At 39.9% G+C, this 27,324-nt stretch overlaps 1 protein-coding gene across 3 annotated transcripts; it reads right to left on the bottom strand.

Annotated features, from left to right (window-relative positions):
* Positions 1-1,220: 1,220 nt before the first annotated feature.
* LOC131246775 (sphingosine-1-phosphate lyase) lies at positions 1,221-27,279 on the bottom strand. Of its 3 annotated transcripts, XM_058247169.1 has the most exons (15): positions 26,964-27,279; positions 23,006-23,051; positions 19,918-20,069; positions 19,725-19,784; positions 17,437-17,661; positions 17,192-17,333; positions 16,779-16,829; positions 16,550-16,641; positions 14,083-14,209; positions 11,751-11,766; positions 4,533-4,640; positions 3,949-4,003; positions 3,723-3,869; positions 2,695-2,773; positions 1,221-1,756 (listed from the first exon to the last, which is right to left on the bottom strand). In XM_058247169.1, the coding sequence occupies exons 1-15, from the start codon at positions 27,149-27,151 to the stop codon at positions 1,634-1,636; spliced, it is 1,611 nt and encodes a 536-aa protein (XP_058103152.1). In that variant the 5' UTR covers positions 27,152-27,279; the 3' UTR covers positions 1,221-1,633. The 3 variants fall into 3 exon arrangements, with proteins under 3 accessions (XP_058103152.1, XP_058103153.1, XP_058103154.1); XM_058247170.1 differs by lacking the exons at positions 23,006-23,051; positions 26,964-27,279 and adding an exon at positions 21,047-21,091; XM_058247171.1 differs by lacking the exons at positions 23,006-23,051; positions 26,964-27,279 and adding an exon at positions 20,548-21,029.
* Positions 27,280-27,324: the final 45 nt, after the last annotated feature.

The raw sequence follows: 27,324 nt of genomic DNA, 5'->3' as shown, positions 1-27,324 counted from the left end.
AGCTTAATATTTGTATTTTACCTCGGCCCAGGTGGGAATTACCCTATTAACGAGTTGATGGATCATGGATCATGGTGGGTTAGGATGGTTTAAACGGTGACGATTCAAATTTACAGTGATGTGGCCCACCTGAGTTTTGCATCTCCCTCATATTTAGGCTCGTGTCTTAAAATGAGCAGATGAAAGGAATGGACCGAGTGGGTATAACACAAACATCATAGTGGGCCACAGAGATTGGAATTCTGTGGGCCAAATGTCAAGCCCGTCCACTAAACAGGCAGGCCCACCACTTTCATGGCTTGGAAATCCGACCCAAGTGACAAGTCAGTACACATCCAGCTGGAGGTGATCAGTTCTCAGGTATAATAACTGTCAACTGTCAATATGTATGGGAATTTTCTCCAGAGATTTTCAAAATTCGGGTTCTTTTCTCCGGATATTATCCTGAAAATCCCACAAAATAATATATATATATATATATATATATATATATATATATATATATAAAATTAAAACCTGAGATTGTTAAAAGTTTCAAATAGTTTTTTGCTTTCATATTAGGAAATTACTCGCTAGAGTTGTACATAAGTAAAACTGAGTCGAGCTGTGACGCTCGGCCAGTAGGTAACCCCAGCTCGAACTCAGCTCACTCATCGAGCTTGACTGGCCAGCTCAGCTCGGTTCGGTCAGCAGCTCAAGCCAATTCAAGCCTGTTCTCAAACACTTAAGAGTGCATCTTCAATTTTTCATAGAATGCAAAATAGTAACGGCAGTTTACAGGTATTTCATCAAACACTCGGTGAGCAACATTAAATTCATGATTTGAAGGCAATTTTATAATGTGAAGTTTTTTTTTTTTTTTTTATAGTGATTTGTTTCGTTATCCATTCCTTCCTCGCCATTAGCCGATCCGCAGAAAATGTATGCACCCAAAATAATACTTCATTGAGTCATTTCATCAAACGCTCGGTGAGTAGCAACAATATCAAAATAACCGAGTCACCAAGCCGATTCGATCTGAGTCGATTCAAGTTGAGGTTCAATCCGAGATGAGCTCGGGCAAGCTCGAACTCAGCTTGAAATTATTTTTGAGCTCCAAAAACCAGCTTGATTGGCCTGAATCCAATTTCGAGCCGATGCAAGTCGAGCTTTTCCAAGTTGAGTCAAGCGAGCTGACCGAGCTAACTCGACTCATGTACAGCTCTATTAATATTCACCGCTGAAAAAAATTACAAACTGCCAATATTTTGAAAATCTTGCAATAACAGAGTATTGTCCCATTAATTTTCTGTGAAAATATAGTGAATTTTCTGTGAAAATATTGGTCACACGACTATATAAGCAGTTTAAGCACCCAAACAGTCACTGGACCACGGTCCACCCTTACCATCATACGTCTAGAACATGCACTTGATCAGAACATATTTCACCAGTTTCTGCAAATAGCCTTCTTACAAAATACAAACAGATATCAATCGAAGGCCGGTGTAAAAGTACTGATGGGCGATCACGCCACAGGGCCCACCAAAACAACAGATATCCTTTGAAACCAAAAGAATGCCACAGAAGCGAACGATCAAAGAGCCTTGGAATTCTGTATGGATGAGATCCAGTCCAAGAGCAATGTATGGGCTTAGCAAGTGCCATCCATGTAATCTACCAACAAGTCCCGTACCATACCTCGATGGGTCATCTTTCCAGCAGCGCCATAGATAGGAGCAAGACCCCCGCTAATCGGGCCCGGGTTTTGTTTTACCTGAAGATGTATAACATCAAAAGGTAATATCAAGCATCAGCTTAAGAGTGTTTGGATATCCAATTGAATAGCATTGCAACTCGTTCAATTCATTATAGAGCATAGTAGGAAAACCCGAAAACTTGAGTCAACTCAATGTTCAGCCAGGTCAAGTTGACTCAAAGATTCAACCCAACCCAACTAAATATTCAATAATTATAAATTAAAAGTAAATAGGAATGCATATTTAAAACAGTTATTGTATTACACATAATATAAAGTTCAAAATATGACAATACATCTAAGTGGGTGGCAATGGTTGTGAGTTTGATTTGCTCCATCCTCTTTTTGATATTTTACTAATAATAATCCTCTGACAGCATAGTGACTTGGTTTGAGTCCACACGAGTCACATCGAGTTGACCAAGTGGGTGAGTTGATGAGTCTTCCAGAGTTGGGATCAAGTCACGCCTGGGACTGAGTTTCTCAGCAACTCAGTTTCAAATCTCACCGAATCGAGTTGGACTGAGTTCCATGTTAGTTCAGCGAGTTTTTATGGTACAGAGGAGATGAACCCCAAGTGGATGCGGTTCCAATTTAATTAAATAATTGCGAACAAAACCCATATTGCAATTCCGCATGTTTCGAGTGGACTCGAATAGGAGTGGCTACAATCTGGGGCTAGTCACTAATGACTGTCCAACTTTTGTCCTTTTTTTCTTTTTCTTTTTTATCACACGCCCGTGCACTCACACCACAATGGGCGCTCGGACCCATGACCTCATGTTGAAACTCTTGTGAGTCTACCACTGAGCCATAGGGCCATAGGCATGTCCAACTTTCGTCTCGTTTACTCTTTTTTACTCTTATATTGAATTGAACTATTGCAGTTTGATTAAATTAAGCATCCAAACATAGCCTAAATCTTGATGGATTTGTTATTGAGAAAGAGGGCTTACAGTTTCCACAGATTCTCTTAGATCTCTTAGGAAGTCTTCAACAACCGGGACATGCTGAAGGGTCACGCAGATGTGAATGCTGATTCATGCACAGAACAAACATAACAGTCAGTTTCATCAAAGAAAGAGAATTCGAATAGACTGGTATCAATATCTCATTTGGGCTTGTCATTTTGGGCAGAGGAATAATAGGGTCCAGGTCCCGATGTACCCAACTGTAGAAGTGGGACCTGTGGTTCAATGATCCAGGTCATTGATCTGATGGGCCCACCATAAATGGGGTGATGCAACAGTCTTCCAGATTAGATGATTTAGCAGGCCTTCAGAAAGATGGTTAAAAGAAGAAAAATACAGCAATTGTCGGGAAAGAAAGACCAGGTATTGGAGGGTCTCCCAATACAGAACTTTGGCACATCCTCATTTGCTGAGAAGGCCCATCAGATCAACAGTCTTGGTGATCAAACCATTGGCCTGACTTGTACAAGATGACCCAATAGGCCACTATTATGGTTTTTGGAAGGGAATGGAATCTGCAACCTAGCTGATTTGCTTTTACCCATTTTCCATTTTGGAATTGAAACAGAACAAACACATTCTCCCAGGGTGAAACCAAAGCGTGAAAATGGAAAAACACCCTGAAATCCTCAAATCAGGGAAATGTAATGGATAAGGAAATACTTTTCCAATGTTTGTTCAGCTACATGAATTTCTGTGCTCTCTCTGAAAAAACGGTTTTACTTGTTTTTTTTTCCTTGAAATCGATTTCCCCCTCCTTTTTTGTTTCTCAAACAACAGAAACTCTGACATCAGGGGTTGCTTTCTGTTCCCTGGGGAGGTAGAAATAGTCACACCGTTTGAAATTTCTTCCCAATTGAATTTTCAACCATCACAATGTTGGGGGGATGCTTCATGTTTCATTGCAATAAAATTGGACAAGGTTCCATAAGTTTTATGACGAGCACCACTTATGAAGTTTTATTGCAATAAGCGGCACTAGTAAGTAAGACATCAGTTCCTACTACACCTACCTGTTTGGTCTCTGCAGGGCATTCAAGTGCCAACCTCTGGATGACATCAGGTCATTGACTTCAAATATATCTATACCATTTGAGCCAAATGCAACGATTGTCATGTCCGGCCTTCCAATGATGAATAGCTCCGGGATCTCCTTTATCCTACACAAAAGCTAAAAGCCGTTTTTAAAGGCATCGGAATCTCACATATTGATGAGTTTCTATTTGGAAAATGTTTTACCCTTTCTGTATCCGCTTTGATACTTCCATAATTTCTCTCGTGTTTTCCAAGTATCCTATAAATAAATGAGTTAATTACATTGGCATGCCGTGTGGAATGGATATAGAAACAAGAGGAATGCCATCATGATGCACCCACCTCATGGAACTCCATTAAATCTGCAGCAAAACATATCCACTGCACATGTGGCGTTTGTGAACATAATCAGGATAGTTGATGACCAGAGCTCAAAAAAGCAACCCGATCATAATATTGTGGCCATCAGACCAGTGGAGTCTGCAAAATGGACAGCTAATTCAAAAAGAGCAACAGTCCACATTCAATGCAAAAACTAGCCAGATCGGCTGGTCAGAGTTGTCCAATCACTATGATTTGATGTTAATGATCTATCCACATGGTGGTATGCCACATCAATGGTCCTGATCATTATACAATTTGCCATACGTACGGTGAGGATGGGAATTTGTAGAACTTTAATGAAATGTGCATCATCACAGCATTGCTCAAAAAATAAAAGGAAAAGGAAGAAAAAACTTAAAAAACTAGTAAATTAGAATATGCAAATAAATTATTATATTTATTACCTTCATGCCCTAAAGACATCATAGCTGCCCAAGCACCAGCAATCAATCCCCCGGGCCGGCTTCCAGCAATAGTTGGAGAAACATACAGTCCACCTGACCATTCAGTTACTGTAGCATGCAGATTATGAATTAGACATCAATGAAAGATGAAATAAAATAAATGGCAAGGAATACATGAATATCAACAAAATGATCTGCCAAGTATCCCTGGGCCTTGATTTTATAAAGTGGGGTCCTGGGTCTGGTGATCCTGATTGTTGATCTGATGAGCACCATCATGGCTAGACCGTGCTCCAAAAAAAAATCCAGATTGGAGGATCCTGGGAATCAAATTCTCCCGGCTTCTTCCCATGAATCTGTACAGCTGCTGTACCTTTATCTAAACCATCTGTTTTCAGGTCACTGATCAAAGGATTAGGATTGCCACATCAAGAAGATTTCTCAGGCCATGATCTTCTACTGTGAGGCAGTTCCTAGTTTGTCAGTTTAGCCATTCATTACTCTTCAGCAACGATGCCATTGATGTTGGGTTAAAAAGACAAGATGGAATCATTTAGTAGGACAAGGAACAAATTTGCTTTAGGCTGTTTGGTTGCACCGAATATCATGATTAATCAGTCTAATTTGGTGCAAAATATCATGAAATTTCATGATATTTGGTGCAACCAAATGGAGGCTAATTTAAAACATTGAAGCTCACTTCCCCAGGTGATTATGTTTCCATACCCAAAAAGAATATGGATTTTTTTTTCCAATCCAAACAGAAGGTACTTTCACATCTGGTGCAAAAGGTGCTTTCAGATCTGATGCGTCAGATCAGCTTGCTGGTGAGATAAGATTGTGGAGGTGTGTTTTGTGATTGTGATACATGGTAGATCAGATCTGGTACTTGAGGTGTGGATTTGATATGTGATATCAGATAGCCAAAGCGTGGACTAAAGCCAATCATGTGATCTAATTCTGTGATCTCTGCTGAGCTCGATTTGGCAATGCTTGATCAAATCAGTGAGATTTATCAGGCCAATGTTGGATGTCGTTACAGGTGTGTTCCGCTCAAATCATGATTTTGCATAGCAGTTCATTCTCCACACCTAGTTTATAAAGAGGCATTATGTCCTCAAACCAAGGATATGCACACTCCACCCAGGTTTTCAGTTGGTGTAAATGCATCCCATGGTCCAGTGACCCAGACCATTGGTCTGTTGGTCCCCGCTGTGGCTGACCATGACCCAAAAAATACAGTACTTTTAAAGATAAGAGACTGAACGACCAACAGATAGGAGAAAGACAATGTGGACAATAGTTCAAAAACTCGACTTGATGTCCAGTCGGGTCAGGTCAACTCAAAACCCAAACTAGTCTTAAATAGACTCAACTTGATATTATAATATGTAATTTAAGAGTATTACGTGATGTGAATAAATACCTATTGTCTATAGAAAATCACAACTTATCATGGTATGCCATAATGGTTATGTAATGGCCATTATGTAACGGTAACAACTGTTACGCATTGCAGGGCTGAAACGGCTATAACGGCTGTTACACAAAAAATGGCACGCAACGGCCCCCATAACAGGGCCTAAACAGAGTTTTTTAATAAATAAAAAATTAATAAAAGGCCATAATGGCCTGTATCGAAACGGTAACAGTGGTGACTGTTATGGCCACCATTACCATTATAGAATACCTTGCAACTTTTTTTTTGAAAGATGACGATTATATTAAGAAATAAAAAGGAATACAACTAAAAGAAAAGGGTCCGCTGAGATAGCAAACAGAACTAAGCTCCTAAAAAAAGAAAATCACAGCCCTTCAGAGATTCTACATGAGTGGCCCATTCAATCAAACTCCGCTTTTCCTTCGACGAGACAACCCCTGCGGGATTGGAGATATCCCTTAAGCATCTGTTAGTTCTCTCTTCCCAAACCGACCACCAAACAGCAAGAATAGCCATCCTCCCAATCTTCGTCCTAACCTTACCGATGTGAACACCATGCTACGCTTGAAGGAGAAGATTAGCCGCTGCAGGAGCGCACCAGCTGATGTTGAACTGAAGGAAAAAATCTGACCATATAGAGGAAATGAATGGACAGTGCACTAGAAGGTGATCGACAGTTTCTTCTTCCCGCATACAACATAAACAAATGTTAGGAAGGATCATCCCCTTTCTCCTCAGATTGTCTACAGTCAGGATTTTCTTTTTGCCAGCTAACCAGCCAAAAGCCACGATCTTAGGGGGAGCAGCATATTTCCAGAAATGGGAAGACTGAAGAGGATCAAAAGCGGTCAGGTTGTTGTGGATCCGATTGTAGAGAGATCTAACTGAGAATCTGCTGGATTTTTCCGGTCTCCATATAATGCTGTCAGAAGAGGACTGAATATGATAAGTAGCATAGATGCAATCCAAAAGATCAGCGAATTCACTAATCTCCCAGTCTTGCAAATTCCTTCTACAAATCACATTCCACACCATCTTGCCGTTGATCACAAAATAACAACCAGCCACAGAGGTATCCTTATTAGGAGCAATGAGGAATATGTTCGGGAATCTAGCTTGAAGAGGCATGTCCCCTACCCAAATGTCTTCCCAAAATCGAATGTTTGCCCCGTTACCAAGGACGAAACCAACACCGTTGAGCACCTCCTTTTTCATCTTTAAAATATCCCACCAGAAAGCCGACACCCTATAGGAGGACGTGTCTTTAGTCCACCACCCACCCGCTGATCTCCCATATTTATGCTTAATAATGAAGTTCCAAAAACTCCCTTCTTCTGCCCCTAATCTCCAAATCCACTTGCCGAGGAGAGCTCTATTCATAGCCTTGAGATCTTTAACCCCTGCTCCACCATCTGAAATATGAAGACACACCTCTTTCCACTTAAGAAGGTGGAATTTCTTCTTGTCCTCCTTGCCGTGCCACAGGAATTCCCGCCTTAATTTTTCGAGGATAGCCAACACCGAGCTCGGACATTTGAGAAGAGACATAAAATATATCGGAAGATTGGAAAGAGCAGCTTTAATTAGGGTGAGGCGCACTCCTAAGGATAGATATCGACACTTTCATCTAGCAAGATATTTCTCAAATCTGGAAATAACTGTCCCAAAGCCTCTTAGGCGGCGAGCCTATGCACAAGGGGAGTCCCACAAAAGAAGTCGGGAGGGAGGCCACAGAACAACCTAAAACTTCTGCAAGTAAGTCGATCTCCTCTCTCTCCATGTTGATCCCAAACAACTTGGATTTCGCCATATTGACTCTCAAGCCTGAAACTGCCTCAAAGCAACGGATTGTGGTACGAAGGTTATCCACCTTGTCTGTACTAGCATCGGAAAAGATCAAGGAGTCGTCTGCATACTGAATATGAGAGATCGGGTTGGGCATACCTTTAATTTTGATTCCACTTAAAATACCTTCCAACCTTTGTGCAGCATTCTAGATAAGGCCTCCCCTACAATAAGAAAGAAGAAAGGGGAAAGGGGATCTCCTTGTCTAAGACCTCTCGAGCTCCTGAAGAAACCTTTTAGGGATCCATTGAGAATGATAGAAAAATGAGCCGACCCAATGCATTCACCCATCCAAGTTCTCCACTTTTCCCCAAACCCCAACCGTTTCAACATATAATGCAAGAAACCTCAGTCCACATGATCATAGGCATTTTCTATGTCCAACTTGCATATAATATTCTTCGATCTGGATCTAAGACTAGAATCCAGGCATTCGTTAGCAATGAGAGCCGCATCCACGATCTGTCTACCTGAGATGAAAGCAAATTGATTACCTGAGATGATCTTCCCAATTACCTTTCTTAAGCGAGATGCTAAAACTTTAGCAAGAATTTTATAGGGGCCTCCCAATAAACTGATCGGCCTAAAGTCTTTGAGAGAGGCCGCTCCCGGCATTTTAGGAATAAGAGCTATGAAGGAAGCCCCGAGACCTTCGATCACTTCCCAAAAGTGTTGGAAAAATGTGATGGGGAAACCACCTGGGCCTGGAGCCTTTTCACCACCAAGAGAATCTATCGCCTGTTTTACTTCTTCCACTGTAAAGGAGGATTCTAGCATGTCAGCCTCTTTGGACGAAATACTATCTAACTGAAGAGAATCCAAGGTAGGCCTACGCCTTTCTTCTCCCTTAAGCAGGGCACTGTAGTATGCTACTATCTCGTCTGTTATGATGTTTGTCTTCTATCCGGACCCCGTTCACAACTATGCTACTGATTTTATTATTCCTAGCATGCATACTAGCAATGTTGTGGAAATAACGTGTATTTCTGTCTCCTTCTTTAATCCATTTTTCCCGAGATTTTTGTTTCCAGGAAATTTCTTTTTCAAGGGCCCTGCCCGCAAGAGATTGGATTAACTGGATTCTTCTAGCCAAAGTATCAATAGACATCAGAACCTCTTCAACTTAGACGTCAATTCTGAGCAATTCAGATAATAGAGAATCCGATTCATGTTCCCTAATTCGGAATTCCCTCTAGTTCCATTGCTTCAAATATTCATTTAGCAGTTTTAGTTTAGAGTTAAGCCTGAAACCTGCAAAGCCTTCCACTAGGAACCTAGACCACCAATCAAAGATCATCTTACTAAAACCTTGTATTTTAAGCCAGGGGGAATCGAATCTAAAAGGTTTGGGGCCCCAGTTCTGCTCCTCAACATCAAGAATGAGAGGGCAGTGATCAGATGTGGTTCTTGGAAGGACAGATTGAGAAGTTGAGGGGAATAATTCCAACCAATCAGGAGACACAAGAAACCTTTCAAGTCTGGATAGAATAGGACTTGCTCGCCCATTGGACCAAGTAAATCTGGATCCAAGCAGTGGGAGATCCACTAACTCCTGATCATCAATCCAACGAGAGAAGGAAGCCATCGTTGGAGTCACCGTATTCCCATGAGATTTTTCTTCGGCATACCTGATAATATTGAAATCCCCCACTATACAGGCCCTGCAAACATCTGTCTAGAGGCAGTGACTTCATCCAAGAATTCATTCATGTAGGCATCTTGAGTAGGGCCATAGACTGAGGAGAGAAGATAGCTAAACCCAGAAGAATTCTGCTGCAGAATAACCGAGAACGAGAAAGAGCCAACCCAACTGTTCAGAAGCGACCACTGAGATGATTTCCAAGCAACCAAAATACCTCCAACGCTGCCAGTAGAATCAAGGACCACCCATTTTGCATCTCTGGCCTTCCAGAGGGAGCCCATCAACCTATCGTCAAACCTGTTGACCTTAGTTTCCTGTAAACAGATGACATCTGGATTGTTCCTGTCACAGGTGTTTTTTTATTAAACTTCTTTTCTGTTTGGACCCCACTCCCCTAACGTTCCAAGAAATAAACTTCATTGGGGAACCGAACTTCCCCAGAGTCATCTAAAATACTTGGGCAAACCGCAAGGCGTTGCAATTCTCTGTTGCTGCAGGATCTGGAACGACAACTTCTTGGCAATTTCGTAGCTGAGAGGGGTCTGCCACGAGACTCCACACAGTGGAACAGGGCTATGAAGTCCTCCAAGCAATCTCCGAAAGATAGGCCTAAAGATCTACCAACATGGCCCATTGCGTCTCTGATCCACTTCTTTCTCTGAATTATTTCTAACAAGTTAGCTCTATTGGTGTCATCTGCGACCTGCTTGATGCCAGGTTCTTTGTGAGCCGAAACAGAGCCAACTCGAATCTACAATGGTTCCGCTTCTATAACTTCAATTTCCAGTTCCTCCTGAAAAAGCACCAAAAGGTTGTGATCTGTCCAGTCGCATTGGGAAGAAAGAGGGGAAGAGAGCAGGGACACTAGGGAAGGCAGGTTTTCCGACTGATATGAACCTTGGTCAAATTCAGTATTTTCGACGCCCGAGAACTTCCGGAGAATTGAATCGATCAAGGGAGCATGGTTGTATTTGTTCTGGAATGGCATCGACATCGTCCACTGGGAGATTCGAACCAAGGAAGGATTATACAGCATCGGAGAGGGGTGGACTGGAGAAGGGGCCTTGCCTGAGGGCCTTGCAACTTATGCTTGTGGTATGCGGGGCTAGCTAGGGATGAGGGGGTGAAGATGAGCGATTGTTTTTCAGTTTTGGGAGAAGGGGTAATCTGGGCTCCTCCTTTCAAAAGGAATATGGCGGATGAGAAAATTGAAGTTTTGGTCCAGCTGTTACAACTATTAGCAAAGGTTTCACCAATGTTATCAGAAGCAGATTCCATCTCATGGTTGAAAGCGAAGTCCGACTCCTTTTCGGTTAGGTCTCTCTATGGTTTTTTAAGTGAAAGAGTGGAATCTAGTGAGATATTTCCAATGTTCTATCTATGGCGTTACGGTGCTCCTTTGAAGGTGGCGGCTTTCGAATGGCTAGTGGGGAGGAATAGAGTGTTAACGATCAACAACCTTTGCAAGGAATATGATTCTCCCAAATGTATGCTTCTTGTGTTTCAGAGATACAGAATCAGTGGATCACCTGTTTATTCACTGCCCCTTTGCTTTGGAAGTGTGGAATCATTTTCTTTAGTCTTTCAGGGTGCTTTGGGTGTTTCCGAGGTCATTAGAAGATCTTCTCATCTCTTGGCACGGTGGGGGGATAGGAAAGTCCGGGAGAAAGAAATGGACATTAAGCCTGTTAGAGATTTTCTAGGCTTTATGCTGGGAAAGAAATGAGCATTGTTTCAGAAACAAAAAGAGAGGAGCGTCAAAAGTTATTAAAAGGGCTCTTCTTAATGTAGAAGATTAGGGTCATGGGAAGATTCTACTTTCTTTTCAGTTTGGCTCTTCTTTAGTTTATTTATAGTTTCAGTTTTGCTTTCTTTTTCTTTTGTATTCTTTGGCTTCAGCCTTTTTTAATGAAATCTCATCATCATTTCAAAAAAAAAAAAAACAGGGTTGTGTGCTTCTAAAGCACAAACACTAGTTCGATTCTTGTTGTCTGCCTTTATTTATCACTAAAACACCCCTGACTGGGTGGCTGAAGTACTTCAAGCAACGCAGAGTTGTATCAATTTGGCCAAGTAATTGAGCCAGCTCAATAGTTGAGTTTGGACAAAGTCAAGCTCATGACTAGGTAGAAATCTCGTTGGGTTGACTCCGCCGAGTTTCAAGTCGAGTCAGCGAGTTTTAGAACTATGATGTAGACCTACTGTCTCAGAGCCTTAATGCCTACTTTTTCTTTCTCCTAGGACAAGAAACTGAATGCCTAAATGTAAAGATTGGCAAATAATAACTTACCAGCGACAAATTGGTGCTGTTGCAGAAGGATCGCAAGGAGCCAAACGATGTCACCAAACAAAAAGAATAAAGGGGAAAAAAATAAAAAAGAATCAGTAACACCCAACAGAGATCCAATGAAAGGGAAGGCATAGAGATGACATGTGCAAGTACAACATTATCTGGCCAGGGAATCTTAAAGGGTGGTCTGGCTGTTAAAATATTAACATGTTTTAACATTTCACTTTCAGTTGACCATTAAAACATTGCAGTATTTGTTGGAAATGGCCACTAAATAGCACAACATCAGCACCTACCATTTGATTCCCCGCAAAATGTGGCACTTAAACATTGTCAGGAGAAAACATGGGAAAATACCACAGCATTCCCCATAACCAAACAGTACATAAGTTCCACGGGTGCTTGGTTTAACTAAAATCCAAACCATGCTAATTTGCAGCAACCTTATCTGAATTAAGGAACTTTCAAAATAACCCACATACATGAGCAACAAGAACAAAACTTTGCAGGCATGGACAGCAAGTCATGTGATATAATTTTAAAATTAAAAATAAATAAATAAATAAAAACTAAAGGAATGCTATTGACACCCCATATCTTTATGCATACACCCTTTTTTCTACTAGGGTACCTGAATTGTATACTTCCTGTCCTTTTACCAGAGCACAAAGGGGTTGTGTGGATCTAAAGGAGAGGGTGTAAATATCAGTTCCCAGTCCAAACCATGAAATTCCAGGAACTGAATTAAGAAGATATTTTATTAGTGGACGATAAAACAGAGCTTTCTGCAAGATGAGTTGAATAAGTTATGGCTGCATCTGGTGACCATAATACACCTAGTAAAGATATTGAAGAACAATTCAGCATTGAAGAATTTGAAAAGGACTATAGCAATTGGTAAAGAAAGGGAGTAGGACAAGGTCAATAGAGAGCTGCGTTTAAGCTTGCATTGTCATCATATGTAATTTAGGTCTATAGATCATCTTTACTTAATATTTACCTTGCATATGGTGGAGATGATAAAAAAAAAAAAGCTCTAAATCTCCGAGGACTTCTACCGCCAACTAGTTTTAGGTGTCCATGCCACCACAATTTTCTGCTTCTTAGGTTTCCAATCATAGGGAATTTTATGATCCTCGACCAAGGATATGCATTCCACAGGTTTCAATTTCACAATGTCAGCCCTTGGTTGAGTGATCTAGACCATCGATCATCAAACCACACTGGATTGACCATGCACCAAAAATAACCTTGATGAACAATCATATGGTCCATCCATTGTGGGGCCCATCGAATCAACAGTCTGGGTCACTGAAACATGGGCCCCAAGTGTACAAGTAGAAACCTAAAACATGAGCATACCATGTGTATCCTCAGGTCGAGGATCAAATGGTTCTTCTTTACCACTAAGATAAAAATTGACTCTAAAATGGTTAAACATCATGACTGCCCTTGCTCTAATTTGGTTGGAACTTTTTGTGAAATAAGATTCAGGTTGAATCGTGAAATGTTTTCTATGGGTCGAATTGAAATTATTCAGGACAGACTTCAACACAGAATTAAGATGGAATTTAAGCAAAATATAAATATGCTGACCTTCTTAAAGGAGTGCTTCTAGCAATGTTTGAGATACAAGTATAGACAATTCGCATATCAAAGTTTTCCAGTCAAAAAAAATATATATCAATTTCAAATTTCAGTAGTCAATGTACTTCACACCATCTGTGTTTGGAATGAGTTCTCAAATATTCCCATCCACTCTGGTAACTATGGTTTAAACAATGGGAGATGACCAATTTGTGAGACATTCCCAAGTATTCATTATCATCCCTCAAATTACAGTTACATCTATTTCGAATCCAACTTGAAGGTAGGCTAATTGCAATTGGGAGAATTTTGGCATTTCCACTTTAGACTGACTATTGCAACTCAATTCAGTAGTGCATCCACACATGCACCCTCAGGGTGTTTGGATATGTCGAATTCAAGGAAGGGAAATAAAAATAATGATAATTACATAATGATGGTTTCCATGAGCACTATTAAAAGACAGATTACAATAGTGTTCACATTTGGACAGCAAGTGGAAATATCATATTCCTCTCACAACATCACCTAGTTTCTTGTGCCGAGAATCAAATGGAAAAGTGTAATGATTCCTTTATGGAATCCATCCTTTTCTTTGCTATCCAAACAACACACATTGTGATGTCAAAGGAAAACCCATTTCCTTTTCCATTGTTTGGCATGGAATCCCCGGTATCCAAACATGGCCTATTTCAGTTCAGCAACACTTTCCTTCAGAAAATATTGAGAATAAGATATACTTTACCTTTCTAATTTCATGATTTCTATAAAGGACTGTACTGGTGCCCTTTGGACCTAAGCCATATTTGTGCACATCCACAGATATTGATGTGACCCCCTCAACAGAAAAATCAAAAGGTGGAATTGGGTACCTACAATACAAAACATAATCTGAAGTAATGAATTATCTACAAAGAGCACTAATAAGTCGCATTAAAGAGAAAATCCCAAGAATGAATTCCACAGCTTGCATAGATTACATTAAAAAGTATAATCCAGAACTAATATTGGTTCACTGGTTGAACTGTCTTTGTAAACTAAACCAATCCATACGAGTTTTTCTCACCAAAAAGGAAAAAAGACAAAAGAAATGAAAAGGATAATGCAATGGCATGAATCTATTAATTGCTCAATAGAGGTTCAAGAACTTCATCAAGCTAGAAACAGAATCAGTATCTAGGTCTCAAGTTTGAAAGCTACAAGACTCCTGTGGTTATTAGAGAGTATCTGGTCTCCCATGCAGAAAGTGACTTTGGAAACTAGGAAGAAAACCAGTAATCTCAACTTTGGAGAATTGATTTCGTTTATCTTTACTCATGGGCATAGGTCAAATACTGCAAATACTACACAAAATAGGGTTATGCTAACTCCACGTGGGTGTATGGCCCCTCTATGTTGCCCCATGTACCAACAAAACAGAATGGTTCCGCCTACTCAAAACTCAGAGGGGGTGCAGCCTGCTACTCAAATCCGGTTTTTGCAACAGTTGCGTTCTTCTATGCAAGAAGAAGACTTAGAAAGAACAAAGAAGTTTGGATCTGCAAAAGTATGCTTAGGCAGTTCCTTCGCGGAGCACACATGACAAACCTGTTCCAGATCCAAGCCATCCATCAGTTGGGTCAACCTTATATAGACGTCTTGGTCCAAGAATCAGGCCAGCCCACTCATTGGATGGGGCATAATGTAGTAAACGATTGGACAGCTAAAAATAACTTGGCCGAGTTTATTTTACTGCTCCACTCTTTTTCGCCAACCAAAAAAATTACATTCCATTTTTCATTTGGCCTCTTCAAAAGATTGATTTTTCATCACATGTGGTGATGTGTATCGGTTTGTGAGGGTGTGGGTGTACAGGTGTGTGGAATTAGCCAAAAAAAAAAAATCCTCCCAAGAATATTTGCAAGTCCATCTTAGAAGTTTTAAAGTACAAACCAGCACTTAATTTCTCTTAAGAAAGAGCATAATTTAGATGCATGGGCCCCATTTTTAGTTAACATTGAGGCTAGACGCATCTGGTTTCATATGAAACCCCTTCCCATCCCTTTTATTTAGTTATCTTTCTTAGAACTTTTTACAACTCCAACTGGCTTAACGGCCTTATGCTATTTGTCCATCTGCCTAAGGGTGAACACCGATAACTGAGAGATGACACATCAAGTGAATAGCATAAACACTAAACATGCTTGTAATCAATATCCAGGTTTTCCATTCTACCAATGCTTATGTAAATGGCAGTGCATTTTATTGGCTAATTTCATATGCAGATAGTTTAATAAATATTGATAAAAATTAAAGAAATATAAGTATCAAAGTAATATATTAGTTACAGAAATGGATCATTCCAACAGTACATATTTTTCAAGAAGGATAGATATTAGTTAATTTATTAAAGCTAACTTTATGCCAAAAGGCTTCACCGCTTCTGCTTAACTGTATACGATGTGAGTTACACAAATATCCAGATTCCCACAACAGAACAAATGGATCTGTATGGATAATGGAGTGAGGTTTGATATGAAAATTGAAGCTAGCAAAGCACTCCAATTTCCACCATCATCATCATCTAAGCCTTATCCCAATTCCCAACTAATTGGAGTCGGCCAAACGAATTGTTTTCCACCATTCCACTCTATCAAGGGTCATCACTTCAGTTAGACTATAGGTCATCAAGTCCTTTCTTACTACCTCCACCCCCATCGTTTTGGGCCTTCCCATTGCCCTTTTAGAGCCTTCAACTTGTATCAACTCACTCCTAACAGTCGCAGTTCTTGGTCTCCGTTTCACTACAGTTTTGGTGATGAATAAAATATAAAGAGAAAGTGACAAGTTAATGTATCATTTGGATGCACCCAAATCATGAGTAAGACCATGATTCATGGGGAAACAGATAAGCATCTATTCCTTGATGTGTCCAGAGCAGAAAGAAAAGACCATCATGCAAACTTTCCCAAAGTGCTGGCGCTTTGATTTTTGTTCCAAATTGCAACTGAGAAAAATGATTTTCATCTCAATCAAGATTGGGGTAAAACTCAAGCACCAGTCTGACCTCCAAAACCTTGGCAGCGCATCCACATGTACCCTAGACAAGGACCATGAACAAAGAAAGCTCCTATTCTACTGTGAAGATAGTCCCCAGAAAAATGACTTGAATCATAAATCAAAACTAACACAAGACACTCTTTACAGTTATAGGAACATCCAGCAGGCCTTACCCAAGCTTACGAGCGAAAGGCAATACAAAGCCACCAAGGCAGAGATCAACATGAAAGCAAATACCCGACCTAGATGCCAATTCACCCAGCTCCTGCAGTCAACGAGTTTTTAAATGGGAAAACATATCATATCACCAATAGCTGGAAACGCCCAAAAAAATCTTTTTTTTAAATATATATATATATATATATATAAAGGAAAATAGCCAGTAAATCCAATGAAACATACTTCAATAGGGTCGACGATGCCATGTGGAAACCCAGGAGCGGACCCAACAATCTGAGGAAAAATGATGTTTGAAGTTACTTAAAGTTGTAGACATGAAATTATCTGTCATAGATAAATATTGATGCATGCCTCTGCGAGTTCTTATTGCAATTTTATCAAATAACGAAGAAGCATCCAAGATAACGCTGAGCAAGAGCAAGTTCTATTGGACTTTTCAAGTGCCCTCATTTCAACATACACCCCAGTGCAGCATAGTCAAAGGCATTCCACGTGCACGCCAACATGACACAGGGTATACGTGGGGTAGGCATTAACCTACTATCCACCAAGGGTGTATGTGATAACTCTTTATTTCCGAAATATCAAGCAAGCCAGCCAAAACAAAATAATCACGAATGAATTGCACTTCATACTAAGATAGTATTCCTGTTAATGAATCGCCGCATTGCTTTCACATCCGCTTGAAATTCTTTATTTACTGGAACACGCCAAAGTCTGATGTTAAAATATTGGGCTGCCTTGTCGTATGCCGAGTGTGCTGATTCAGGAATTATCCTACACTTCGACAGAAAGAAAAAGACTTTTAAATGAATGAGTCCAAGAGTACAGCTAGATTATCCAGCATATACAAAAAAAAAGTGCAGGAGTCTAAACTAACATCTCTGGCTTTGTGATCCCTTTCTTCATTTTCATGTAATCACGTGATGATTTCATGGCCAATAGTATACTCTCGGTCCCACCTGATGTCATGTTGCCACATATTTGCCCTCCAGAGCTCTTCTCTTTGCTGCCAAGTAGAGCAGCTGTCATAGCAACTACTTCCCCCTCAAATCGTGCTACACTTTGGAATACATCCAGATGCAGTGGATTGGTATGTGAAAACCTGGAAAAAGATTGGTTGTTCAATAACTGTCACACAAAAAAAGATGATGGATGCATTGTCTAAAGAGAATGTCTCAAGTCCAACCTGTTGGACCACAAGGTACAGCCCTGCAGATAACTTCAACCTATTATGTGCATGTGACATCCAACCCTTCCAACAGGCTGGTCCCCACCATAAGGATCACTTAGGGCAAAGTTAAGCCCTATCTACTGATCAGGTGGACCATACCATAGAAAACAATTTCTAGACATTGATAAATAGCAAAATACAAGCATGGTCCACTCAATGAGTGGATACGGCTTGTTTTTGGAAAAGGGGATCCCCATGGTAAGGCAACCTATTGAACAGGTTGGATGTTGCATACACATGAAAGGTTGGAAGTTATTCGCTGGGTGGACCATAACTCATAGTCCAACCAGTTGGACTTGAGACCTCTTATATAACATGTCGAAATGCTAATAAAGTGAGAAATCTTGTTCTTGGTAGCAACAGCCAACAGGCTGTAGTCTCAAAATCGAGGAAGCACATTTGAAGAGATCGTGAGACAGTGGAGATGGTAAGATGGTCAAGTAAAAAGCACAAACTCAACTAACATGTCCAAGTTAATAAAGAAAGTTCAGGAAACTCGCTTGCAGAGGTGATCTGAGTTTGCAAACTGCATCTGTTTCTAGTAATGCAAATTCCACTACTTCAAACGAACATATATGGGACCCATGGGACGCATTTAGTTTGAAGCAGGGTTCCTCTATGCATCCCCATGATGAACACAATTATCATATGTTAGTGCTGAAACCAAGGGACAAATAGGCTTCACTTAAATAGAACCTGATAAAAGATGCATTAAATACAAACTGTACGTGTATCAAAATCAACGAGCAAAAGCACTGCAACTCCAAATATGATTTGAATTGCATTTGATGAACAGACCCAGTGACTGATAAAAATAAAAGCAATGGAAAAGATTTCTCTTTGAAAGCTAGCTTCTGGGCATGAAAGAATATCCCCCTGAAGCAACTTATGAAAGAAGATGATCATATGCATTATCACTCCAAAATTAGTGCAATATTGCAATGCCGATTTTCGGATCATATAGGTTATTTTTTGAACTAGTTAATAAATGCTCCCTCCATCCCTCCCTTTGTTGATGCAGCACTGAACTTTGGTTGAGATTTAGGGATGGTTTGGATAATGGAAAAAGAAAAGAAAAGAAAATTGTAATGATAATCCAATGGTGATTTCCCGAGACTCCCATGAGCACTATTGAAACATGGATTCCCATGGATTTCATTTTTGGGAGGCCTTGTTTGGATAACAAGTGGAAATCTCACAAACCTCTCACAATGGTCCCCCGTAACTTGGGCATGAGAATTTGACTGTGGTGTTTGGGTAAATGATTGCGTTTTGAAATCCAATATTGCATTTGCTATCCAAACATATTGAAAGTCTCATCATCCATTTTCTTTTCTTTTCTTTTCTTTTACCAGTATGCAAACAGGCCCTCACACCGTTACAGACAATATGTAGATTTCATCGTCTGCCATGTACCAATACGTATTGGTTTAGAAGCCAGCCAATGCATGGGAGAGAGGCTGACAAAAGCATTAACGCAACAGATATTACATGCCTACAAGTTACTACGAAGAAAAACTTCATGGTTACTAAGATAATGATCCCAGCCCTGAAAAAACAAGGAACTCGAATTGTCCCAAGCATATCAACATAAGCAAATGTAGAAATAAAAATGCTAGGAAACAAATATCCTCATGAATATATTGACCTGGAGAATTCAAAATATGCAAGAAAATCCCAATATTCAATGCAGAAGTGGTAAATAACCAAAAAATAAACCTAAAGACAGTAAGGACCATGCATAATACAAGAGTTGAATAACCATGTGTACCTAAGTACAGTTCATGCTGATTGAATAAAAGAGGCCGGTATTAATGATTTCCTAACGATTTAAAGATTGCACATTACGGATATGATGTGCTTAAACAACTTTACGTATAGAAGATTCACAAATCATAATAGAAAATCCTATAAATGTACCATGTCTTACTAACATTGAATATGCCTCATTTGTCAAAGAAAAATGGCCCTCAGATTGACCTCCACCGATGTAGCTGAACATATTCACAGGAACAAAATAAATATCAGCATAGCTCGCTAAAAAAAAAAAAAAACACAAAACCCAATCTCGCATACTGAATTGCATAGAAAATAAATTAATTACTTCATTCAAAATGGCTGACATACACTGTACCAGAGCATCTGCCTTGCCAAGCTGCATCTTTTGTTTTCTCATTTTCCAACATTTCTATAACACCTCTTCCAAGCCCAAACCTTGGCAGTTCAGTCTGCCAACCCTCCCTTTTAGATTTACCACCAGACTGTAGCTTCTCCACAACCTGAGCGAACACGAGGGGAGAAACAGTGATGGAAAAAAGGACATTTTTCTTTATCTTTGAGAGTTCTTTATCTTTGAGAGTTGAATGAATATCTGAGAAAAAGCAAATACAGAAAAGCAAAAAGGCAAAAAGGCTCCCAAACATAATCAGAGTTCAGTCATTTACAATAACCACTGATGTTGTAGTCCAATCATCATGGTCGCCATCTTACCCGTTCTCCCAATAATTTGGGGTTGGCTTTAAATTTGGAGTGGGAAATGTTTTACAAGTAGCTGCCCACCAGATATCAACCGTCCGCTTTTACCCAGGCTCTAGGAATCACCCATGGTAAAGGCTCACAACTCACATTGACACTACTCACATGCCAATGCAGTTCCACCCAGTTTTGGCCCCCCCACTACAACTATTATGCGCACGCCCCGAGAGGCAAGCAAGGAAAGTAGGTCATGGAGGGATAATAGTAAGGCAAGCCACTAACCATGAAGCATGTGTGCATGTGCTTACATCATCATCATCCTAGTAATCATCAAAGCCTTGTCTCAGCTATTTGGGGACAGCTTACAAAGCCTGTTTCACCAATCAGTCCTATATAAGGCAGCCCTATCCTTAGCAAGTGAAAAGGTCTCCATACCCCTTCTCACCATCTCAACCCATTTCCCTTTGGGTCTTCCTCTCATCCTCTACCCCTCCTTACACGAGCTGCCTCCGATCTTTGTTGCACAAGACTGAACCTAGATTTTTGGGAATCCACACACACTCATGCACACATATACATACATATAATTAGGTGTAACATAAAATATATGAGCATTTTTTAGAACTCAAAAGAAGCCCAGCAAAATGGTAAGTATTGAAAGATTTTCAGGAATTGTAGTGGCTATTTCCCATTCCTGAAGAAACTCTCTATGCAATCAAAAATTCTATTCTGTAGAACGTTGCTTCAGATTTCCAATGGAAGTGGTGAGTAGAAAATTTACCATAGTATGAGTATTTCTTTCTGACCACATTCACTAGATGATGCATTAGATATAATCTTCCTTGGAGAACTATTTGTAGTCTATGAGCAGAGGAAACATCTAAATCAGCAGCATGAAAGCTTCAATGCTCTAACTACAGAGTACTGGAGGAATTCTCGACTATCTAGCTTAGCTCATAATTTTTCATTTTGTCATGCTTGGTAGGATTACATGGCCATAACCAAACATGAAAAAACAAAAAGATATGATGTGCTCATCAACCTACTAAGCCACCCATATGCACAAAAGCACACAAATCAAATGGCATGTGTGTGAAATCCAAGCTGAGCTCCTGCTCCCTGCACAAGTTTAGAATTCATGCCCACACACATGCACGAGCGCGCACACAACAGTTACCTATGTCCACATACCGGTGCATACGAATGGATGCATGTGGGCATAAATACACAAGCAGTTGCAAAATAACATGATGAATCAAAGGGTAATGTTGGCATGGCTTCATCTTGAAGAGGAAGCAATCTACTGGTGCTGATGTTAGGTAAAGAATCAAGATAAAAGAAATGATGGCGTTGGAATGAGTTTACAGAAGCCCTATGTGTCAGATCTCGTCCAACTAAGTTCGTTGATTTCACAGGTGCTCTAACAAAGATTAAGCAAGCATGACAGTTAAAGATTATCAAACTTAGTTTGCGAAGCTAGCTAATCAAATCATGGGGGTTGTCAAAAACGCTCTACATGAGTTGCTTCATCAGCAGGTTAAAGGAAGAAATCCAACATGCTGAAAAGAAGTAAAGCCAGCAAACTTGATGAATGAGATTGGACTTGGTTGATAAGAGGAAGAGAAACTGTTGGCTCAATGTCAACAACTGCAATAGAATTACAACATTGAACAGAAAAATCTATTAATAGAAGTACAGTCCAGGACAAATCTCCTGAATAGAATTACAACATTGAACAGATGTGCTTGTTAAAAGCCTGACATCAGTTCAAGTGAAGGAGTGCAGGAATGAAGGCAGTGTTATCTGGATGCTTCTACTTTCTAGGATTTTACTGTGCAGACACTTGGGGACACTTGGACACACTCCTGAACACGACACCACACTTCAAAATTTGTATGGACAAAGTGTCCTAGTGATGACATCAACATGTGTTGCGTGTTGGACGCTTTAAAAAAAAATACATGCTTTGTTGTTCTTTTTCTTCTTTTGTTTCAGTTCTAATATCTTAACAGAACAAGTCATGTTCATGAGGACTACAATTTCCAGAGATGACTATCCATGATTTCTGATGTTTTTTAATCAATTAGTTGTTAGTTTAAACTACTAGTAATTTGTTTCTATTGGAACTATGTGAATTTTCTTTCTAATTTCCTTCATCTTTAATGTTTTCATTATTTTATTTAATTTTATTTATTTACTTTAGGACACCTTGGCAGTTGGCACCCGTGCCACATGTCAAGATAATAACACCTAATGAAGATCTTTGTTATAATTGTGACAAGAAGTACAACGGATGATCCCAAGCATGGTGGAATGTTATGATACCAAATTATCCATTTTTATTTTAATATTTTTTTAGTTAGAGAGATAAGACAGAGATATTAAGGATATCTTATATGTAGGGAGATCTTTTTTTATTAAGAAGGGAACAAGGTTATGAGATTTAGATAGATAGTAAAATGTTTGATTAGGGTTATCTTCTATGCTTAGCATCACAACTTATCAATGAGAGAGTGGTAAAAGGATCAGGACGAAGAATCATTTATCAAGGTATCTTGCTTATGGAGGTTTGAACCCTTGAAGTGGCTATTTATCCATAAATATTTCTATTTTTATTTAAGTTCTTGCAAATATTTGTCACCTCTTTCAAATCCTTCACTGCTGTTTTCAAACTTCAAAGCTCATGCATTCATCAGAATGTTTATAAATAAAAAAGAAAATATAAGGGATCAGATCGAACCTTCTCCTTTTGAGCTTCGATATACCTTTTCACGCCTGGAATCAACCTGTTTTTCACCAAAATTTCAAATCAAATACTTAAATCAAGGAGCCCAACATGAAGTTTAAAAATATATATAGAAATATGGTGTTCACGTACATCCCAGCTAGAGTTCAGCTGGGGTCTACTGCCTACCTTTCTGCCAACCCAGGTCATTCATCTGATGGAACAGGTCAAAGTCATCCAAAAATCTAGCCTGTACTGTTAGTCACGTTATCCTCATCAAATATGGATCATTGACTAAACAATCCATGTGCATGCTACTGATCAGATAGTTAACATCCCCCATTGAACAAACTAGCTAAAAATGGCCAATCCATGGTCGACACCGAACAGTCTTAAGGTCTGGATGACCAAAATTAGGGCCCCACCTAAAAGTTGCTGGGCCAAAGCTGAACCAAAATGCATTCTCATTCAGTCAACAAGATATATCAGTACCTCATAGGAAATGATAATTATCCTCGTATTTTCAATTCCTGCATCCTTTATAAATAAGTGAAGGCAGGAGCAGGAAGCCACAGAGGCAAAGACGAATTATATGATATAAGTAACCTGGATCTTTGTACGCATGTGTTTTTAATCCTTACAGGTGGGGCCCACGGCTTGGTAGTTCAGAGTCCTACCACAGCTGGAGAATGCCACAAAAATCCACACATAGGAAGATTCAAGCTACCAATATTACAATCTCTTTCAGTTGAATGTGGACTGTTGTTGTACTTCTCATTTTGATTACCCATCTATAGGCTACAAATTGAAGGGCCAACTGATGGTAACCCAACATAAAATGATAAAAAGAAAATAAATATTAGTGATGAATTAGCCACTTTGAGATGACAATCCTCCATAAACAATTTAATATGACAAATGTTTCTTCCCCTTTGGTCCTTTTTCCGCTCTATTACACAAAATATGTTGTCAAGCTAAACACGGAAAACAAACCTAATCAAATATTTTGGCATCTATCTAAATCTAATTAACGTTGGGTCAGCCTGGAATTTAGAAGTTACATAAGAATATTTTCCAGGAAATAAAGTTCCTGAGAAAGAGATTCTATCATTCATGTTTGGATATTGGGAATGTAATTATGTGGAAGCCATAAACAGTGTCTGGGTACTTAAGAAGGAATCAGTTCCCTTTGAATTCACACACAAAAAAATAATAATAATAATAATAAATAAAAGTGATCATTGTGGCGGAATTAATCTCCTTGGAATTGCAACCCAGCCTCTGCAGAAATCCAAAACCAGTCCTTTTGCTTGAATTGGTTTCCAACTGGAAACAATTTCTAACCTTTTCCAGGGTTCCAGGTGCAGGAAACAGCACTCGAAAATTATTTCATTTCTAGGCCCGTACTTTTCCTGGTTGCATATGGAAAAGGATACCATAACCCAACAACTACACACACACACACACACACACACACACACACACACACACACACCTTTTCCAACTAATAAATTCTAAAATATGACATCCTGTCCACTTTAGAGTGATGTGGTCTTTTCCGTCGTCAGCGGCAATCTCTTAAAAGCATGGCACGAAGTGAGCCCAGGAAAAGAAAGGATGCTTTTATGGAGAATAACCTTGCTCGTTGTTTGGTCGTGTGTGTGGGAAGAAAGAAATGCTAGATGCTTTAGAAGTGTAAGCAAGTCGACGAAGGGTGTTTCCCAAAGGGCTAGAGTATTAATTACCAGGTGGCCCTCCAACATTGAAGAGTTTAAGAGATGTAACTTTCTCGTACTTGGGATGTAGACTAGGCTGCCATCTCGGAGGCTTGGTCTTGTTCGTTTATTTTGTTGTTGTTTTTTTTAATAAAATTCAAGTCACCTTTCAAAAAATAAAAAAACGTATCACCTAGAACAAGTATGGAAGCAAGGGCCACCTTCCCACCATGTGCCTGATAAAGAATCTCAACCTTTGTGAAGACTATCAATGAGCACTAGCCAAAAGAGGAAAATCATGTGCGAGTGATATTGAGTTATCGCTTGATGGCCTAAAGGGAAGTTCCATATCTTGTTCCATTAAGTTTATCCCAACAGTAACGAAGGAAGAGGAGTGAAAATTAGTTGCTTACCAATGTCTTCCACACAGAGGGTACATGTGAGGATAAGCCTATTAAAGTCATCATTGACGATGGCAGCAGCCTCGACCTCATTTCACGGAAAATGGTAGATCAACTGCAGCCGCTAGCAGAAAAGTTACCCACAACCCCATCAGGTTTCTAGAATAAGCGGTGAGTCATGAGAGTGACCCATGGATGCCTAGTGACTTACTCTTTCGGTCAATATTAGACAAAGTTAGTATGTTACGATCTTGCCCCAAAAAGAGTTTGTCACCTCCTATTTGGCCGAAAATGAATGTAAAATAGTCATGTAAGATATTGTTGGCTCACGATTACCTACATCCACTGCATAATGAGAAGAAAGAGATCACTCTCAAGCCGATGAAGAATAATGTTCAGAGACAGGACGATGGAGTGAGGAATGTTTCTATGACAACCAATGGCTTTTCGACAATGACAAAGTGACAAGGGAAAATTCGGCAAAAGATGGAATGAACAAGAAGGCAGCTACCATATGCTTGGCCCAAGAAATGAGAGCATAAAAGAAGACGACATTGGCAATAAAGAAGATAGGGAACTATCGAGAAGTGGCTCACAAACATGGAAATGATAGAAGAATTGAAGGCATGCGAGAGATTTATAGCCGAAGATTTACAGTTACCCTGTCAACAAAGAAGGAACCCTAGACAATGGCCTCAACCGAGGTCCAGAGGAAGCAGAAGCACTATGAAAAGGCCCTGCATAAAGGGTTCCTTCCTACTACAGCTCGTGGACGAGTTCTTTTGAAATGGGGAGAATTGATGCAACCACATGTGGATTGACTTGATCAAACATGTGGGTCCCATATGTGGGCCCCACACAAGCACATGTGTGGGACACCATGATCATACACATAATAGCTTAGGTATCATTTGGCACACTGTATTTGGGTAAACTCGAAGGTAATTGGGTATTAATGCACCTTTTTAGTCTGTTTGGCGCCATGTAATCAGAAGTAAATGGAATTGATGGTAATAAAAAGTTACTTTTTTGTGTGTTTTGAAATCTATTTGTTTTGGTGTGAATTCGGCGTAATTGGTGTGAAAGGCCCTTTTGAGCGCTACGCATCACGCTACCGCTATTTAAAACACTGCGCTAGACTACTAATCTGCCATACCGGTGGCACGCTAATAATAACCCAAAACAATCCAATTATCAGTTGCATCACTAAAATCACACTATTAGAATGATCCGAAATGTCCAAACATTGGCAAATGGACATTTAAAAATGTTGGCGAGTCACTCATTGGTGATCCTTACGTTTGTCGGCCACCCGAGGCTCGAAATTTCCTCATTTTTTTGGTCAAAGCATATATTCCAATGGGTGTATTATAATCATTCTATCAAATATCACATATGTACACTAATTTGGGATATTAAAGCTGATTTAGTTATAAAATTCAAGTCCCTATGAATATACTAAAGATTTCCAATGCATTCCAATTACAGGCATCCAAACAATTTTTGGATTCAAGTGCATCCAATACCAAGCAACCAAACACAACTGAGGATTCCAATTCACAGCGATTCCAGCTTTTACCATCTAATCACCTCTGTGCTTCTGGTCGCATTAGGATCATATAATGAACATTATCCTACCATCAGATTTTATTTAATTTTTAGGCACAGTCCATCTAGGGCGGGCCACAACAGACCAACGGTGCGGATCGCTGAAACATGGCCCCACTTGTCAGAACCAAAACGCGTGTATACTCTGGGAATATGCGCGCAACATATCGTAAATAGAAAGCGGATAAAAAGAATTTTCTCTTTTTTAAGCAGGAGCGAAAATATCAGCTCAAGAGAAAAAGGGTTTACTTGACGGAGTTGATGAGAAACGTCATGACAGAGGCCTTGATCCCGTTCTCCTGGACGGTGCGTAGGACGGAATGAAGAATCAACGCGACGGACAGAGCGAGGAGTGGCGAGAAAACGAGGGCGATAGGCTCGTATTGAGATAGGAATGAGTTCGCAGAAGCACGAAAACGGACAAGGGATTCTTCCATGGCAGCGAGGCGAGAGAGAGAGAGAGAGGAGATGAGAGGGTGCGCACGTTAAGGAAGTCACCCACCAGCTCCTCTTAGTAGCAGGCAATATAAAATGAGAGAGAGGCTTGCGGGTTTTCTTCTCGTCTAGCGTGTAAAAGACCCCTTTCCGGTTTGGCAGTTGTTCCGTCTTT

This window comes from Magnolia sinica, chromosome 5, assembly GCF_029962835.1.
Source record: "Magnolia sinica isolate HGM2019 chromosome 5, MsV1, whole genome shotgun sequence".
Classification (NCBI taxonomy): Eukaryota; Viridiplantae; Streptophyta; class Magnoliopsida; order Magnoliales; family Magnoliaceae; genus Magnolia; species Magnolia sinica.
The sequence above is the reverse complement of the archived record's forward strand: the minus strand, read 5'-3'. Positions and strand labels throughout refer to the sequence as shown.